General features: G+C 54.7%; 1 protein-coding gene across 1 annotated transcript in view; it reads left to right on the top strand.

The window, feature by feature from the left end:
• ARHGAP35 (Rho GTPase activating protein 35) overlaps positions 1-13206 on the top strand; it is a 136912-nt gene extending 123706 nt beyond the window's left edge. The window contains exons 4-7 of the mRNA XM_036303001.1: positions 3363-3440; positions 5336-5467; positions 11853-11958; positions 12699-13206. Of these exons, the coding sequence (XP_036158894.1) occupies positions 3363-3440; positions 5336-5467; positions 11853-11958; positions 12699-13056 (674 nt within the window). The 3' untranslated portion in view covers positions 13057-13206. The remainder of the gene's footprint in view (positions 1-3362; positions 3441-5335; positions 5468-11852; positions 11959-12698) is intronic.
• Positions 13207-17443: the final 4237 nt, after the last annotated feature.

The following is a 17443-nucleotide window of genomic DNA, read 5'->3' as shown; positions in this document are numbered from 1 at the left end:
CCTTCCCTGGAAGGGGAGATGGAGTCGGTGGACAGTGCTTAGAATCTACTCTGCCAAGGGGAAGAAATAGAAACTAAACTAAGAATAGGAAAACCCGTATTAGGCATAAAAACAAAGGAAGACATCATAAAGGAAATGACTGGCCTTGAAAACCTAAAATTTTTAAATTATGTATTTTAAAAATGTAATACACAAAAGTAGGAGACCAATAACAAAAAGGCAAAAAATGTAAATGTTTATAACATTAACACAGGCAATTGCTTAATATTCTAAGACTTCTTTCAAGTACAAAATGAGAAGAACCACTCTTACAGGAAAATAAACAAGACTGTGAATAGGAAATTCACAAAGTGAGAAATACACACTGCCAAGAATCTGTTATACTTACTAGCTATCCAAAAAAACATAATTGTGGGTTATTTCTAACAGTGAAAACTTGGGAAAACCTAAATGATTAACAATAGGACTATTTTTAAAGTTATTATATCCTTTGATGTCTTTAAAATTATATTGTAAAAAAAAATAAGAATAGTTAATGACTAGAGTAAGTTCATAACATACTAGTAGTTGGTAAGTGAAAAGGGTGGGTTAAGAGAATATTACCTTCCTTTTGTTAAAAAAAATTTTTAATTCAAGAGTATACATCAAACTGTGGACAAAGTTATCTTTGGCTGATGTATTTCTATATTATTTTTATTTTTTCAAAATCAAGTATTTTAAATTTTTAATTGAAAAAGAATATGGGGGCCCTGGCTGGTGTTGCTCAGTGGTTAGAGCGTCGCCCCGCGCACTGAAGGGTCAAGGGTTCGATTCCCAGTCAAGAGCATGTACCTGGGTTGCAGGTTTGATCCCTGGCCCCAGTTGGGGGGTGCACAGGAGGTAACCAATCAGTGTGTGTCTCACATTGAAGTTTTCTCTTCCCTACTCTCTACCCCTTCCTTCCTCTCTTACATTCTCTAAAACTCAGTGGGGAATAAAAAGAATATGGGGGAGCCGAAACCGGTTTGGCTCAGTGGATAGAGCGTCGGCCTGCGGACTCAAGGGTCCCAGGTTCGATTCCGGTCAAGGGCATGTAACTTGGTTGCGGGCACATCCACGGTGGGAGATGTGCAGGAGGCAGCAGATCGATGTTTCTCTCTCATCGATGTTTCTTTTTCTTTTTCTTTTTCTTTTTATTTATTTTTTTATTTAAATCTTTATTGTTCAGATTATTACATTTGTTCCTCTTTTTTTTTCCCCCCATAACTCCCCTCCTCCCAGTTCCCGCCCCACCCTCCACCCTCACTCCCCACCCACTGTCCTCATCCATAGGTGCACGATTTTTGTCCAGTCTCTTCCCGCATCTCCCACACCCCTTTCCCCCACAAGAATAGTCAGTCCATTCCCTTTCTATGTCCCTGATTCTATTATAATCACCAGTTCATTCTGTTCATCAGATTATTTATTCACTTGATTCTTAGATTCACTTGTTGATAGATGCATATTTGTTGTTCATAATTTGTATCTTTACCTTTTTCTTCCTCTTCCTCTTCTTAAAGGATACCTTTCAGCATTTCATATAATCCTGGTTTGGTGGTGATGAACTCCTTTAGCTTTTCCTTATCTGTGAAGCTCTTTCTCTGACCTTCAATTCTGAATGATAGCTTTGCTGGATAAAGTAATCTTGGCTGTAGGTTCTTGGTATTCATCACTTTGAATATTTCTTGCCACTCCCTTCTGGCCTGCAAAGTTTCTGTTGAGAAATCAGCTGACAGTCGTATGGGTATTCCCTTGTAGGTAACTGAGTTTCTTTCTCTTGCTGTTTTTAAGATTCTCTCTTTATCTTTTGCTCTTGGCATTTTAATTATGATGTGTCTTGGTGTGGTCCTCTTTGGATTCCTTTTGTTTGGGGTTCTCCGCGCTTCTTGGACCTGTAAGTCCATTTCTTTCACCAGGTGGGGGAAGTTTTCTGTCATTATTTCTTCAAATAGGTTTTCAATATCTTGCTCTCTCTCATCTTCTGGCACCCCTATAATTCTGATGTTGGTACGCTTGAAGCTGTCCCAGAGGCTCCTTACACTATCCTCGCATTTTTGGATTCTTTTTTCATTTTGCTTTTCCGGTTGGGTGTTTTTTGCTTCCTCGCATTTCAAATCATTGACTTGATTCTTGCGCTCCTCTGGTCTGCTGTCGGGAGTCTGTATAATATTCGTTATTTCAGTCCGTGTATGCTTAATTTCTAGTTGGTTCCCCAATATAAGATCGAGGGTCTCATTAGTTTTCTTGTAGATCTCATTAAGTTTATCGGCGGCTTCTAAACAGTTCTTGAGAGACCTTAAAAGTGTGGTTCTGAACTCTATATCTTCCATTGACAATTTTGTCCTGTTTCTTTGTCTCCGCATTTTGTTATGGTTCCTTGGTGCACCCCCTAGTGGTCTTTGTTCGAAGTCTTATAGTTAAATCTTGATTGTTGTAGCTAATTCCAGGGAGGGTTTGACCTCCAGGCCAGGTGGCTATGAGAATCAGCTGTGTCAGCAGTGGGAGAACTTCTGTCCTCTAGGGAGGTGCTAATCTAGCCTTTGCCTGAGGCTATCCAGCAAATGCCTCTGTGCAGGGCTTGGGCGGGGCGGGTCGCACAGGATCAACAGGGTGGGCCGGAGAGAGCAGTTATGGCGACTCTCAGTCCTGTCCCCAGGGGCTCTGCCTCTCTGAGTCCCAGCACCCACTGCAAAGCTCGGAGAGAAAGCTGCACTCGCTCTGACCAAAGCCAGACAGTCCCGCTTCTCCCGTTTGAGTCTGGGTCGCTAAAGACTCGCCCGGATCTGGAGCTCAGAGTCTGCGACTCCCTCCCGATTGAAAACGCCAACCGCGCCCTCCGCCGCCAGCCCGCTCCGCGCACTCCGCACCTCAGAATTTGACTTCAGCACTGCGCCTCCTCTGAGTGTCCGTATGCGTTTCTCTTTCCTCCTAGTTGTAGGACTTCCACTCAGCCAGCGTTCCTGTGGTTCTGGGTGATGTCCCTTCTGTCTTTTAGTTTCACTTTTGAAGTAGTTGTTCAAAGCAGCAAACTCCGGCGTTAACCTATGCCGTCATCTTGGTTCTCCCCCCTGTGTAGGTTCTTTGTCTAGCTTCTGTGTCTAGGTTCTGTCTCATCGATGTTTCTAACTCTCTATCTCTCTCCCTTCCTCTCTGTGAAAAATCAATAAAATATATTTAAAAAAAAAGAATATGGGGGAAATAGGTTGAAGCATCTAGGAAATGGCTTTAGCCCTTTCCCCTCTCATGGAAGGTGCCTCATGCTCTCCCCTTCTCTCCTCGAGTCTGTCCCCTCAGTCTCTGCTCTCCACTGCCTGCACCTAAGACACCTGCTTGTTTCTCCTCAGGACTGAGCACTGAAGGCATCTATCGGGTCAGCGGGAACAAGTCAGAGATGGAGAGTCTGCAGAGACAGTTTGATCAAGGTAAGGCCACCGCCTGGTGAGCATCGGAGGCCGGAGCCAGTCAAGGCGACCACGACAGCCAAACTGCCAGTGGAGCCCCTTGAGGGAGCTGCAGTTCAGCCCTGGGGGTGCTCCTGCCACACACAGCCCCAGAGCAAGAGGTGCTGGCTTGGTGACTGAGAAACAGAAAGCATTTGGCCCCAGTTAGGATCGCCTCCATGGTCACACTGCCACAGAGGAGGAGCAGGCCCTGTCAGCAGACGGAAACATCCCCCTGCCAAGCCTGTGTCAGCCCATCCCCTCCCACAGACACTGTTCGGGTCACCCTGGCACAGGCCTCCCTGGGACTGGGCCGTGCAGGTGTAATTACATGCGCATGATGTAAAGTTGGGTTGAGAAGACAAACTTGTTTTGCCAGGTCCCCTTCCCACAAAGGAGTGCCCCTCTCACAAAGTCCCTGCACGAGAGAGAAAGCAAGGGGACATTTGTGATTAGCTGAGCCCTGGGACGCTGAGCTCTCGTGAACTAGACTTGCTCTTAGCAGGACTCCTGTCTCCTGAGCTAGGGCAGATCTGAGAGGCCAAATCTATTTCACCCCAACACTCGGCCAAACTCTGCCCCTTAGCACTGAGCAGTCTATGGGATGAGAAGTCTCACCCACCGGTGCCAGAGCAGATGAGCCAAAGCAATCAAAGTTCTCAGATGTCACTGGCCAGGGAGGAAGGTAACCTAAGGATCAAAGTAGGGTCAGACTAAACGCACGGCTGGGCCTGAGGGGACCAAGCCAGGCTCAGAAGCCAGGCAGCCTGTGCGGGCTGCGTGACAGAGCAGCTGCCAGCGCACAGCCGGAGCAGGCTCCCTGCCCACGCACCGGGGCCATCGCACTGCAGCACCACAGTCAGTCTGCTAGCGGCCCGTGGGGGGAGGTGACACGAGAGAAGGGACACGTGTTCATCTTTTGGGCTAGGAAGCATGAGGTCTACATGAGGGTGTTGCCACGCCCTTGGGTATGCACTTGTACCGTATATACAAGAATCTGTGCCCTGACCGGTTTGGCTCAGTGGATAGAGCGTCAGCCTGCGGACTCAGGAGTCTCAGGTTCGATTCCGGTCAAGGGCATGTACCTTGGTTGCGGGCACATCCCCAGTAGGGGGTGTGTAGGAGGCAGCTGATTGATGTTTCTCTCTATCCCTCTCCCTTCCTCTCTGTAAAAAATCAATAAAATATATTTTTAAAAAAAAAGAATCTGTAACAGCTTATCCCCCCAAAATGGGACCAGCTAATGACTATCAGTCGATGATTTCTTACAAATCAGGAGTGCAGTCAAGTCTGAAAAGAAAAAATTAGAGACCGAGGTCAGTGGTGTCATAAGCTGAGGGGCCAGAGGGAAAAGAACGAGTGTGTCCTACCATCAAAGGGATGAAGATGGGGGCAGCAATCAAGGCTGTTGCAGGGTATTTTTTTCTTTTTTATTGAATTTCTTGGAGTGACAATGGTCAAGATTGTTGGTAATGTGTTTGCAACCCACCATGAAAAGTGAGCCAGCTTTTTAGGAAAGCACCTTCCTTTCTTCCCGTGGAGGGATGGGTGTCAGGAAAAGGGAGCAGCACGCCCAGGCGGACATAGGGAGCTCACTGAAGGCACAGAGGAGGGGGTGCGGCTCCTCCTCACAGGGTGACCTTGGAAGGAGGTGTTGGCTGTCGGCCTCTGCGAATCTGAGAACCTTCTTTTAGCAGCACAAGGGATGCTCCAGTCCAGTCTGTGGTCATCCTGAGGCCCTGCCCAGGCTCCAGGCCAGCCCTGGGCAGCACCCCAGGGTCCTCAAGGTCTCCCTGACTTCCCCCAAGCACAGGGTTTTCCTTTTGCTTCTGCACAGCTTAGATCGACCTGGCCTCACTCTTCCAACTTCCTTTCAGACCACAACCTGGACTTGGCAGAGAAAGACTTCACAGTGAATACCGTGGCTGGTGCCATGAAGAGCTTTTTCTCAGAGCTGCCTGACCCCCTGGTCCCCTACAACATGCAGATTGATCTGGTGGAGGCGCACAGTGAGTACCAGCAGCCCAGCCTGACCGCATTGAGCACTGAGGGAGCGGGGAGGCGGGCAGCACCATAGGAATGGGTCCTGCCCTCGGGGGCGGGCACTGTGGCTCTTGGAGCTGAGATTTAAAGGACATAAGGAAAGGGAACTAGATGACACCAAAGGGACTTGCAAATGAGGCTCCTGCCTTTGGGGACCAGAGGTTCTTCTCTGGGGGTCCCCCCTAAACTCCATGAGTTAATGAGCCCAGTTTGGGTGTCCAGTTCCGATGGAATCCGTGCTCCTTTGCTAGTGCATATTGTGATATTCTCTGACCCTTCGTTTTCTATGTTGCTGTCCCTACTCCTGTTTATGAAATGAGATTAGGAAAGTTACAGAGGCGGGGCTACAACAGGCCCTGTTAAGAGGTAGATGTTACTTTCCTTTCCCTGCCTCTTCCTCACGCCTCTCCTCCTATCAGCCAGCCTCTGAGGGAAAGGGACAGGCCAGTGGCCCAGCTAGATGATCACTTGGGGCTACAGCAACTTAGCACCTTGTTTAAGGGCCATCTTCGCATGCTCTCTGCCTGCCCTGACAGCTGCTCCTGCCCTGGCCTGCCTCTCAGACCGGGCCTTCCCTCTGGGCAGCCTTTCCTGGACTTGGTGTAGTTCTGAGGAGGGACCTGACCTCTTGGAGCTTCCCACGTGTAGCACTTTCTACTCTTTTTAGCCAGAGGCAGCCTTCCTAACTTGTACTTCGGGTAGACCAAGCCCAGAAGCAGCCATTGCTCTGCAGCAGAAGGAAGTGTCTGCCAGTGACCAAGGGGTGCCATGTTCCTCAGACCCCAGGACGTTAGTCTCATCTTGTCACTGCCCAACTCAAAGGAGGGAGGATATTTTTGTTGTTGTTGTTTTGGGGGTTTTTTTTTTCATTGATTTTAGAGAGAGAAGGGAATGGAATAGAGCAATAGAAACATTGATGAGAGAGAATCATTGACCGGCTTCCTCCTGCACACCTCCTACTGGGAATCAAACCGGTGACCTCTCGGTTTATGGGTCAGCACTCAACCACTGAGCCACACTAGCGGGACTGAGAAGAGGGAGTTCTAAGCAAGCACAATTTACTCACAAGGCTGGTATGACAGAAATTTGAGGGAGGTCTCAAACCAGCAGAGCTTTAAGTTCTGGGTCACGGACTCCGAGTGGCTTCAGTGACTAGAGGTGCTGGCGGAAGGCCACCCCTGACCTGACTGCTGCAGGCCCAGGGCCCCTGCATCACCTTCCCATGGTCTGCATGCCCCGTGATGTTTGTTTCCACCATATTTTATCCACATGGTCTTGCCAGATTAAAGTTGTTTATAGCTCCTAATCCTGCCCAAGCCCACCAGGGATGGGGCAGAGTTCTGGGGCGTCATAGCTCATCTGGCCTTCTTTCCCATCTGCCTTCTCAGGACAGGAGTCGGGTTTCTCCAGATGACTTAGGGTGGGGACAGGTGTCCGCTTCTTCTTTGATCCTGCATCCTGATAGAGGTCCTCCCCGCAATCCCTGCTCCAGCAGACTCCAGGCTGGCCCTGATGTGAAACACGTAGGAAATCTCCACTGGAGCCAGCTTTCTTTCAGCCTGGGCTTGTCTCTCGGCTGAAGTTAGGGAGAGGAGGCAGGGGCTGGTACCCAGCTTGCTAGGAGCTAGGGGGATTCCTGTCAGCATTTGTCTTGACTTGGCGCCATCTAGAGGCTAGTAGAGTCCTGGCACCCAACAGAATCCCATTGTTTCTGTGGGAATTGCTGACATAGCATTTTTTTGTTTTTTAGGGGGGTTGGGAGCAGGGGAGGGAGGTGTTATTGATAGGCAATCAGCTGCCCTTCCTCCAGCAGCTTCCGCAACTTCCAGCGCCGAGGAAGGGAGCTTCTTGCTGCCACTGCAGCCTGGAAAAGGGTGGAGATTTTCTGCTTCCTCTTCCTATTGTGTTTCCTGTGCCCCCAGCTAGTCAGCTGGGTCTCTGTCTTGAACCTGGTTGGGGGGAGTGACCTGGCACCTCTGACAGCCAATGCTCCCTGAGTGAAGGGTGGGGCTGTGTGTGTCAGGGGTGGTTAACTGAGCCAGAGATAGCCACCAGGCAGTACCAGAGTGAGTGTTCAGGACATGGAACAAAGATTCTTAAGCCCAAAAGTAGCTGTTCCCAGCCTGGCTGGGTTTCCATGGCAACATCAACTTGACCAGCTCTTTCCACTTAATACCTAAGAACTGTTGTGCCTGTGTGTACTCAGGGCTTGGAAATGGTTTCAGATCCCATCACAACAAATACCAAGGTCACTATCAAATTGTTCTGTTAGCTCCGTAATTTCACAATATTGGACATGCTGAAAATGTGCCCACAAAATAGAGATTTTTGTGATTATTCACCAGTCATCTTTCTACCATGTTCAAGGTGATGTGTGGGAGATTGAGAAATGAAGAACAGCATACCGCTAGGGAGTGGCAAGCTGAGGCTTGACCTTCGGTGCTGAGACATTGTCCCTGCCCTCCCCGCGTGCACATGTGAGCTGTTTGCCAGACAGAATGAAGCTAGCTGAGCTGGAAATGCAGAAAAGGCAGTGGTGGCGGAAGTAAGCAGAGGGCTTCATTGAAGAGGTGGCATGAGGCAGAGAAAACAGCTTTGACTTCCCCGTTCCATCTCCTCCTCACACCTCACCTCAGCATTCCCAAAGTGTCATCAGTTATTCTTGCTCCACACCTTCTCCTTTACCTCCCACAATACCCGTGGCCCCGCCACCGGTCTGGTCCACCCAGTGCCACACAAGCACTGACCTATGTCTTTTTGTGCCAGAGGAGCCCTGCAGCTGGCCGCATCTCAGTGCACAGGTTCTCAGGACCTTTGACTCCAGGAACCTGTAACTGCAAGCGAGATCCGTGTGCACATTTCAGTCCGTAGAGACCAGTAGCTTTCCTCAGATTGTCAAAGGGATGTGTGACCCAGAATGGTTCAGGATGCAGCTCACCATCTTACCATCCCATTTACAGGTGAAACCACATAGGGCCACAGATTCTAACCGACAGATGGCGCGGTCACCAGGCGGACCAGCCTCACTGCTCACTGGGCTCTTGTTCACATGCTGCCTGGGATCCTGCTTCCTCTTGTCTGTCCACAGAGCTGCCTAAGAGCGTGGGGTTGTCCCTCACCTCCTAGCACGTGCCAGTCCCTCCCTCGGGCTGGTGGGACACTGAGCAGGCTGCTTCGGGTTGTGCCTCCAGGAGGACGCCCTGGAGTCATTTCCCACCTGCGGGAAAGGTGGGGACTGCACACGGGTATGCCTGCGGGCCTCACCGAGGGGCGTGGCCCTGAGCTGGGTGTTGTCCTCTCCTGGTGGTGCCGATGTGCCAGGTGGTCAAAGGTCATCAAGGGTTTTCCTCTAGGCGCTGTTGGGCACCGCAGATCCAAGCCTAGAGCCTGTTGGCAGCCTGGATGCCAAAGATGGCAGCAGAGTGGCACAACCAAAGCAAGACTGGTGTTTGAGATCAGGGCCCCTGGCACCAACTTATGTGACCTTAAACCAGTATTTTTACTTCTTTGAGCCTGGGGTTATCTGTCTAGCGTGAGGGATGCGATGAGCTAGTCTCTGAGGTCCACGGTGGCGTCCGGCAGTCCCCTCTTCTTCCTCCTGAGCTCTGTGGTCTCAGTTGTTGTAAGTTGCCTGGTCTGTGTCCAGACTTTGTCTTGCCTCTCCTCGAGTGTCTTGCTTTCACCTGACACCTGGAGGGGGCACTGCAGTGTGGTGGAAGGCAGGTGATCCAGAGCAGGGGTGCTGGCCCGGGAGACAGCCTGGGACCCTCCCCACCTCCCCTCACCAGCCTGTGCCTTTGGCATTGCCTCTTGAGCAGGTTTGCTTAGCCAGCCTGTGCGGTAAACCCAGCCCCACCTTCACTCAGGTGGTGGTGAGGGCTGCACCGAAAGCGACTGCACTCCAGCATACCCGGCACTGAGAGGTCCCTGTGCCGGGGCTGGGCTGGCAGGGCTGCCAGTGTGAGCCCGGAGTGGATCCCTTGGCGCTGGTGGGGCTTTGCTTGCCTGAGGGAAGTGAACAAGGTCGAGTCGGCAGGACATCAGCACGATGGCAGATGCAGGGCCAGGCTTTGCCCTGGGAGGCTTCCTGGTGCTCTCCTTCACGGCCTCCCTCCTCCTCCCCCCACTCGCCTGATGCTCCTCCGCGTCGTGGACGCCTGTGCCACGAAGCCAGTGGGAGAAAGGGAGCGGGAGCACAGGAGGCGGCCATGGAGGCCCCTGTCGGGCACCTCGCTGTGTCAGGAAGGAGGGTGGCATTCCCAGGTGTGGTCCGTAATTACTATCAAAGCCGCTCCGTAAGCCCCGCCCTGCCCCTCCTTCTCCCCAAGGAAGAGAGAGGAAGCAGCCCTCCTTGTTGCTTGGCGGAGAGGAAGGAGGGGCATCCAGGGCAGACGGAGGCCTGGCCAGCCCCGCTTCCTGCCTCCAGCCAGGGGGGCGGTGAGGCTGCCTGTAGGTGGAGGTGCTGCGGCTGTGGGAGCCTCACCGCAGCACACACGGCTCCAAGGGAGACCTGTGCTGAGCTCGCATCGGAAGGGCACGATGGTTTTACTGCGTGAGACAGCCCTGCACACGCTCCTCCTCTGGGAGCCGCTTACTGCTTTTAAGTAAACTTTTTCTTGAAACTTAACAGGAAAGGGTTCTGAAACTCAAGGCCAGAGACAAAGTGTGCCCTTGAGGTTAAACCCTTAAAATAAATCTTGGGTTCAGAGAAATGAAGCCGATAATGGCCCCACATAATTAGTTTCTGTGGTTTTTTGGGGGGTTTGTTGTTTGTTTGTTTGTTTGTTTGTTTGTTTGTTTTGGTCATTTTCTAACAAGCAAATGTTCCCAAAATACATATTTTTATCAAGTCATTCGCAGGTCAAAAAGTTTACCCAGTTTCATGCTCGTTGGCCTGCCAGCGAGAGCTTGCCACAGCTCGTCCTGCCCATCTCCGCAGCTTCCCCGTCACTGGTTTTCTGAAAGTCAGACTAGCTCCCAGGTGCTTCTTGTCTGAGCTCTTCACGGGGTGTCTTTGCCAAGGGAGGGAGGCACTGTCATCAGCCCTTCACACACAAGTGATTCAGATGTGTCACTTCCCCAAAGTCACACAGCTGCTTGGTGTCAGAGGCAGAATGCGCACCCAGGACCTTGTGGGTCAGGACTTCCCAGCAGGTTCTCTCTGCACCTCCCGCCCTCCCTGCCGGCTGTTTCTGTTCCATCTGTCCTTCCAAGTCTAGCTTGAGCCAGACTTCCCTGCCCTGCCCTGCCCCAGACCCACCCTCCGGCACACCCCCTACTGCACGGGCTTCCTAAAAAACCTGGGGTGTGGGGAGTGCGCCAGCCTCCAGGTGCAGGCAGACGTGTGCGTGGCTTACTTGTGCCCCCAAACCAATGAGGAACCATGATATTTCTTAATGGACCCCCATCCAGCCACCCCCCAGTGCTCAGTGTGGGGTCGCTGCCGATCTTCCTGGGACGACCCTGCTGGAGGAGCTGAGCCCTGGAGGCCTGGAGTGAGCCTTCACTTCCGAGAGGGGCCATCGGGATACCCTCCCACGCCCAGAGCACCTGTCCGCTGCCTGGCCCCGATGGCTCTCCCAGCTGAGATGGCCCAGCCCAGAGGGCGCAGTGGTCCCCACTGAGGTTCTGCAGCCGCTCTGGGCCTCCGATTCCTCATCCTTGACATGGGGGACAGCCTGCCTCATGGCTCATGAGGCGCTGAAGCAGGCCTGGCGTGGGCCAAGCGCTTCCTCCTAGTGAGCTGGGTTCTCTCCCAGCACGTTAGGGTTTCATGATGGGCAGAGGGGGGCGGGGGATATAGACCCTTCGATGGACTGCATGAGAAGCCCCCACTGTTTCCATCGGCTCTTCCTATAGGGGGGTGTGTGGAGGGTCCTGTGGCTCCAGGAAAAGGATAGAGCCCTGCTTTTGTGACAAACTCCCTCCCTAGACAGTCGGTTGGCGTGGGTGGGTGGCAGCACTCACCCGTCTGGTCAGGAAGCAAGCGGGCTTTCTGCTTTGAGATGCCTGTCTCCAGGGGCAACCAGATGAGCAAAGAATGGTGTTCTTTATGGCGGAGCCTCTTTGGATCCTTGAGTCTCGGGTGGTGGGGGCCCGGAAGCTCCAGGCGCACAGTGCTCCCCTTGAGCGGGCGCCTGGGACCCAGAGGTGGGCCTGGCCCCGGGGCCGAGCCACTGCCAGGTGTGCCCCTTGGCACCGGCTCTGGGGGGGGCGGGGGCTGGGCTTCCCCCAGAGAAGGCCCGACACACGCGCCCTCGGTGGCCGCCCGCTGTCCGGGCCCGGGGTCTGCTGGGCGCCCCGGACACCCCAGCCTCAGCCATGGAAGCCCCTGGTTTTCTCTTTCCTCAGAAATCAACGACCGCGAGCAAAAGCTGCATGCCCTCAGGGAGGTCCTCAGGAAGTTTCCGAAGGAAAACCACGAAGTCTTCAAATACGTCATCTCCCACCTAAACAAGTACGTCGCAGGGCTTGCTGCTTGGTCTTTTCTCCGCAGGAATCACCAGTCAGGGCCAGGGAGCAGCAGAATGAGGCTGAGTGAGGCTCCGTCCCCACCCAGCCTGCAGGGGTGCTGGTCCGCCTCCCCAGGGGGGCACTTCTGGCTCAGGCCCACCCTGGTTCTGTCTGAGAGAGGCCCGCGTGGCCCCAAGTGTGCCACAGTCCTCTCTCCAGTGTTCGTGTTCGTGGTGTGTGACACCTCGCCACCCCAGGCACTGGGAAAGCCGCCCCCCGTCCAGTGAGGGCAGGAGCTGCGGTCAGGAAACTGGTAACGGCACAGGCCCATTTACCCACACGGCTGTCTGTTCCCAGACAGACCTGGTTTCATCTCGGCCCTGGTACTCTAGGAGCTCTGGCTGGACACACACTCCCCATCTGGCACAGCCAGAGCATTGTCACCCACTTCAGTGGTCTGGGCAAGAGTCCTGGAGGCAGTCTGTTCACCCCAAGGCTTGTGGGGGGCTCCCATGGGCCAGGGCCTCAGAGCCACCTGGGGCTTGCCGTGTGGGGACACCGGAGCAGAGGACAGGGCACAGAGGACTGTGCTTGGGCCTTTCCATTCCCTGCTGTGGTGGGCAGGCAGGAAGGACAGCCAGGTGACAGTGACCAGGGCACACACAGGAGACGGGGCAGGGCACAGAGCGCAGGTGGGCCCACTGTCCCTCAGAGCTCTGACCATGAATTTGGTGTCACCTACAGAGTCAGCCACAACAACAAGGTGAATCTCATGACCAGTGAGAACCTCTCCATCTGCTTCTGGCCCACCTTGATGAGGCCTGACTTCAGCACCATGGACGCGCTCACGGCCACGCGGACCTACCAGACAATCATCGAGCTCTTCATCCAGCAGTGCCCTTTCTTCTTCTACAATCGGCCCATCAGCGAGCCTCCCGGCGCCACGCCTAGCTCCCCCTCTGCCGCGGCTTCCACCGCGCCCTTTCTCACCTCCACACCCATCACCAGCCAGCCATCACCCCCCCAGTCGCCTCCACCCACCCCCCAGTCCCCGATGCAGCCACTGCTCCCCTCCCAGCTTCAAGCTGAGCACACGCTGTGAGTCACCAAGTTCTGGGGCAGAAGGAAACCGTCTTCTCTCTCCGGTGAGGTGGGCTTTGGCCTGTGCACACCAGGCCCGCTGGGCAGGGGTGGGCAGGGTGTCCCCTCTGCCCTATCACCTTCCCAAAACCTCAGCGGTAGCACCAGCCAGCAGTCCACCATAGGCTGGGCTGTCAAATGCCCCAAGCCCAGCTCTCAGGCCTGGGGCTGGCTACAGGCAGTGGCCCGGTGGGCCTCCCCTTTGTCATGGGCCCCTTGGAGGACTGAACCTGTCAGGCAGCAGCCCGTGGCCCTCCGTTCACTGCCCCCTGACCCGCCTGCCTGCACACACTGGCCTCGGTGCATCGCCCGCTGCTTGGACACCCCTGGCCTTGGACAGCGGAAGGAGGAGGTTCCGAGATGCAGGCCACCCCGGGGCTGGGCTAGCAGCCTCAGAGAACACTTCCCGTCTGTCCCTTCCCACCTTCTCTATGCCTGTCTAGCGTCCGTGTGGGACAGGGCTCTGCCACCCCAAGTGCAGTGCTGAGGGAGCTTTGTGGCTGGATTAAGGGAGCGCAGCTTCCCCTCCGTCCCACACCCTCCCCTCACGGGCTTTGGGATACATTCCCTTTGCAGCCAAGGAACACTGGAAGGAAAATGGGAAAATCCAATAATTTTTAAAAAGAAAAAGGAAGACACTACCAGAAGAAAACTGCAGACCTCAAGATTCAGCTCTTTTCCCACCCCTCGGAGAGGCAGACACCTGGAAGGTGGACCTTCTCTGTGACAGCAAAGCCAGGAGGCCCAGGGCTGATTGCCTGAGAGCCTGTTGGGGTCTCACTGTCACCAGGTCCCCCTTTCCCCAAAAGATGGTTTGAGCCCTTAGTGGGCAGCGCGGGAAGACCAGCAGACCAGCCTGGAATTGGTCTGCCTTTGGACACACTACAGTACTATGGAAACACTACAGGACTATGGAAACACTACTTTGTGTGTGCGTGTGCGTGTGCGTGGGGGGAGTGGTACGCCTGTGGGGGGGGGACAGCTGAGGGTGCAGGGGTGCACCTGGGGGTTGTTTTAGTGTGTTTGGAGTTAGAGTCATTTTCATCCTGGGCCATAGAATGCCGCCAGCAGCGCTGCTTGTGGGGAATGGGCAGGGTATGGTGATGTGTCACCCACACTCGTCCGTCATGCTCCCAGGCCAGCAGGCCCGAGAAGCCACAGGCACAGAAGCCATCAGTCACCAGAGCACCGTGCCTGCCTGTCGCACCACCACCACCCCTCCTGTGGCCTGGCCCCTGGGAGAACCCTTCTCACACCCGCCTCTGCCCCACAACATGCAGTCCGTTAAGGCTGTCCCGATACGGCTGCCCCCACTCCCTGCAGTGGAGCCTGACACTAAGGTACCCGAGTGTGCGGTAGAGGCCCCGCCCCGCATGCCACCCAGTCCTCCGGGTCTTTGCACTTTAAGCAGCACCTGTGGTCGATTCGAGGATGCTCTGGGTCACCTCAGCTGGGGGGGCTGACAAAGGGGTGCCTCGGAACAATGCCCAGCCACCCAGCCCCAAGCGCTCCCTGTTGGCAGCAGAGGGCGGGCCTGCCCTGGCTCCCTGACTTCTCTGGATACGCTGGACGCTTCTGCTTTAGTTCTTGTGCGGCCGACTAGGTGCTGGGGATGGCTGGCTGGCCCCTGCGAGTTTACCCCTCCAGGAACACAAGTCAGAAAGCAAACCCCAGGTACCCGACTGCGTTGTGTAAGTGGTGGAGGGTGGTGTGTCCTCCTGGTTGGGGGTGTGGTGCCGTGCCTCAGGTCGGGTGGGCAGGAGGGCGATGGCAGTGTCTAGTTTTCACCCGGGTCGGCAGGCCAGGCCCCCGGGCAAGTGGGAATGCTCCATGGAGTTAACGTCTCCCTTTTCTTAGGGCATCTCGCCTGCTCCCCGTCAGCCCTTCAAGGTCTTGGATGCAGTTAAAGGGAAACCGTGAGGGTGGCCGGGAGCCACTGTGCCCTGTGCGAACTAACAAAAGGAGCTTGGCTCCCTCCCATTGCCACACGGCCACCTCCCCTGCTGACACACTCCCACCTCGGCTCTGCACCAGGCCTCACCAGCCCCCACACCGGCCTTCCCGCCACCCCATTCCTGAGACCTCAGACAGGAGGAGCAGCAACTGCTTCATGCCCTCACCCTGTCGGGGGAGCCTCTGGCCCTGCAGCGCCCCCTGGCGGCCGCTGGAGGAGCTGCAGGGCCCCTTCACGGTTGCCTCCGTCCAGCCAGGGCTCTGAAGGTGTGCGGGCGGCTCGTGTTGCCCCATTGAGCCACCGTGGGCGGGAAACTCCGTGGGTTTCCTTTGTTTCTATTTGCTCTGCTAGCCATGTAGCTCCTCTTGTCTGCTTCTCCAGGCTGACTTGGGCTCGAGGACATTTCTTGGTGGTTCTAAGTTCCAGTCGGAGGTCTGCCTTCACACCAAATGGGCACCTGGGGGAGGGGAGACCCAGGAGGGAGAGCTGGGGTGCATGTTGGGAACTGCCTTGAATGGATTGCAACCCACAGCTCGGAATTGAGGGAGCGGCAGGCAGGAATTGGCCTTGGCCGAAAGGGGTCAGCCAGAGTAGCCATGTGCCCAGCAGCTCTCCCCCCAGCCAGTCCACAAGAGTGTAGGTGCCATTCAGGGAGTGGACAGGCCTTGGTCTGCGGCAGCAATGCCACCGGAGGAAGGGAGAGGTGGTCCACGGTTAGGAGCGTGGCTGTGGGTCTGCCTGAGTTGTCGGTTGTGTTGCACATCAGGGATCGGCATCTGTCCAACTAGCATGCCCATCACTTGGCGTTGTGAGGAGGGATGCTGAGAGAAGTCCCCAGTACTGTTTCTGTGCACTCTGCACCCCACCGCCACCTTGCTCTCCCTGCTTAAGCCAGGAAGCATGCTTCTGGGAGAGTCTAGCAGAACGTGTGTGCCAGGTGGGCAGCAGGTGGCGTCCTAGCAGCATGCTGGCAGGGGGCCCGGGAGAGCACCCCTGTCCCTGTCCCTGTCCCTCCGCGGATGGGAGGCTGGAGGGAGACCTTCCCCTAGGTCACGGGGTTCCAGCCTCAGCCCTGAAACTTGAATACAACCTGCAGCATTTGTAACCTGAAGTCCTCTCCATTGCGCCCTGCCCACCCTCCTGTGAGAACACACTGCTGGGGGGCGGGGGGCGAGGATTCGGGGAGAGCGTGGGCAGTGGGCGCGGTGTGCATGGGCTTTGGGATGGCCCCGAGCCAAGGCTTTGACTTGTCTCCCGGGCGGTCACAGCGCTGCGCAGACGGCTGCCCTCCTGTTGCTTGGCAGGTTCAAGCCGCATATTGCCTCTTAGGTGAGAGGACAGCCTGAGTCCCGTGTGCCAGAAACCTGTCACATCTGGGGGTGGCGCAGGGCGGGGCTGGTGTGAGGGGGAAGGCCGCTCGGCTCTTCCCTCCGGGGCCCCCTTTCAGCCGGCAGCTCCCGAGGCCAGAGGCGGCGCCCCGCTCGCCCAGCAGCCGCCCCCTGGCCGGCGCTCAGACAGCCGTGATGTTACACTTTCATGTAGTGGAGCCGGCGTAAGTTATTGTTTGCATAAGAAGAATCATGTTCCCTGTGTACATTCACAAAAAGGAAATGTCTGGATTTTATGGGAATAAACCTTGTTTGAAAATTTGGAACAGTGCTGCTGCCAGCTTATTTTTCTGGTACTTGTATTTTCACATGTTAAATGATCTTTATATATGTTGAATTAACAAATATTTTGAGTTTCCTGAGAAAAACAAAAACATTAATGGTATTGAAATGTGTTAGTAGTCTGGCCGTGTGCCCACAATTCTGTTTTGCAGCAAAGTGGAGAACTGTATGTAAAGAAAGTATAACAGTTATTTCTTTGTACTTTAGGGGCTTTAACCAAGACATCCTCTAGCTGGTGTTAGGAATGTTTGCTTAATTCCCAGACTTTTTTTGAACACGTGGGTATGTTGAGGCTCCGGCCCGACTAGTGCATGGTCAGCCGCCACCCAAGGCTGAGGCATCTCGGACTGAGGTGTTTTTGTTTGGTTTTGTTTTTTAAAATCATGTATTTGCTACAAAGTATTGTACTTGTCTCAATGGGAATGGTGTAAAAAACTGAAAAGGCCTTATGTGATATGTATCATAGTTAATAAATCAGTCTTGTAAAAACCCGGCCTGAGAGACGTGAAGGCGGCCCCTCCCTGGGCCCTGCAGCGCCCGCCGGCTGGGCCGGACCTGGCTCCGCCTCCGCCCCGAGCGGAGGGGCCGGGCTCGCCCACCGGGCACCGGGACCACCCCCCTCCGCCCTCCGCCCTCCGCCCGGGCGGTCCCGGCACCTGCCTGCACCGACTGTAGCGGAGCGGCTGCTTCCCAAACGCGACCTGTTGCCGGTTATTCCGGGTGAC

This window comes from Myotis myotis, unplaced genomic scaffold (assembly GCF_014108235.1).
Source record: "Myotis myotis isolate mMyoMyo1 unplaced genomic scaffold, mMyoMyo1.p scaffold_m19_p_34, whole genome shotgun sequence".
Lineage (NCBI taxonomy): Eukaryota > Metazoa > Chordata > Mammalia > Chiroptera > Vespertilionidae > Myotis > Myotis myotis.
This window is presented reverse-complemented; position numbering and strand designations above follow the sequence as displayed.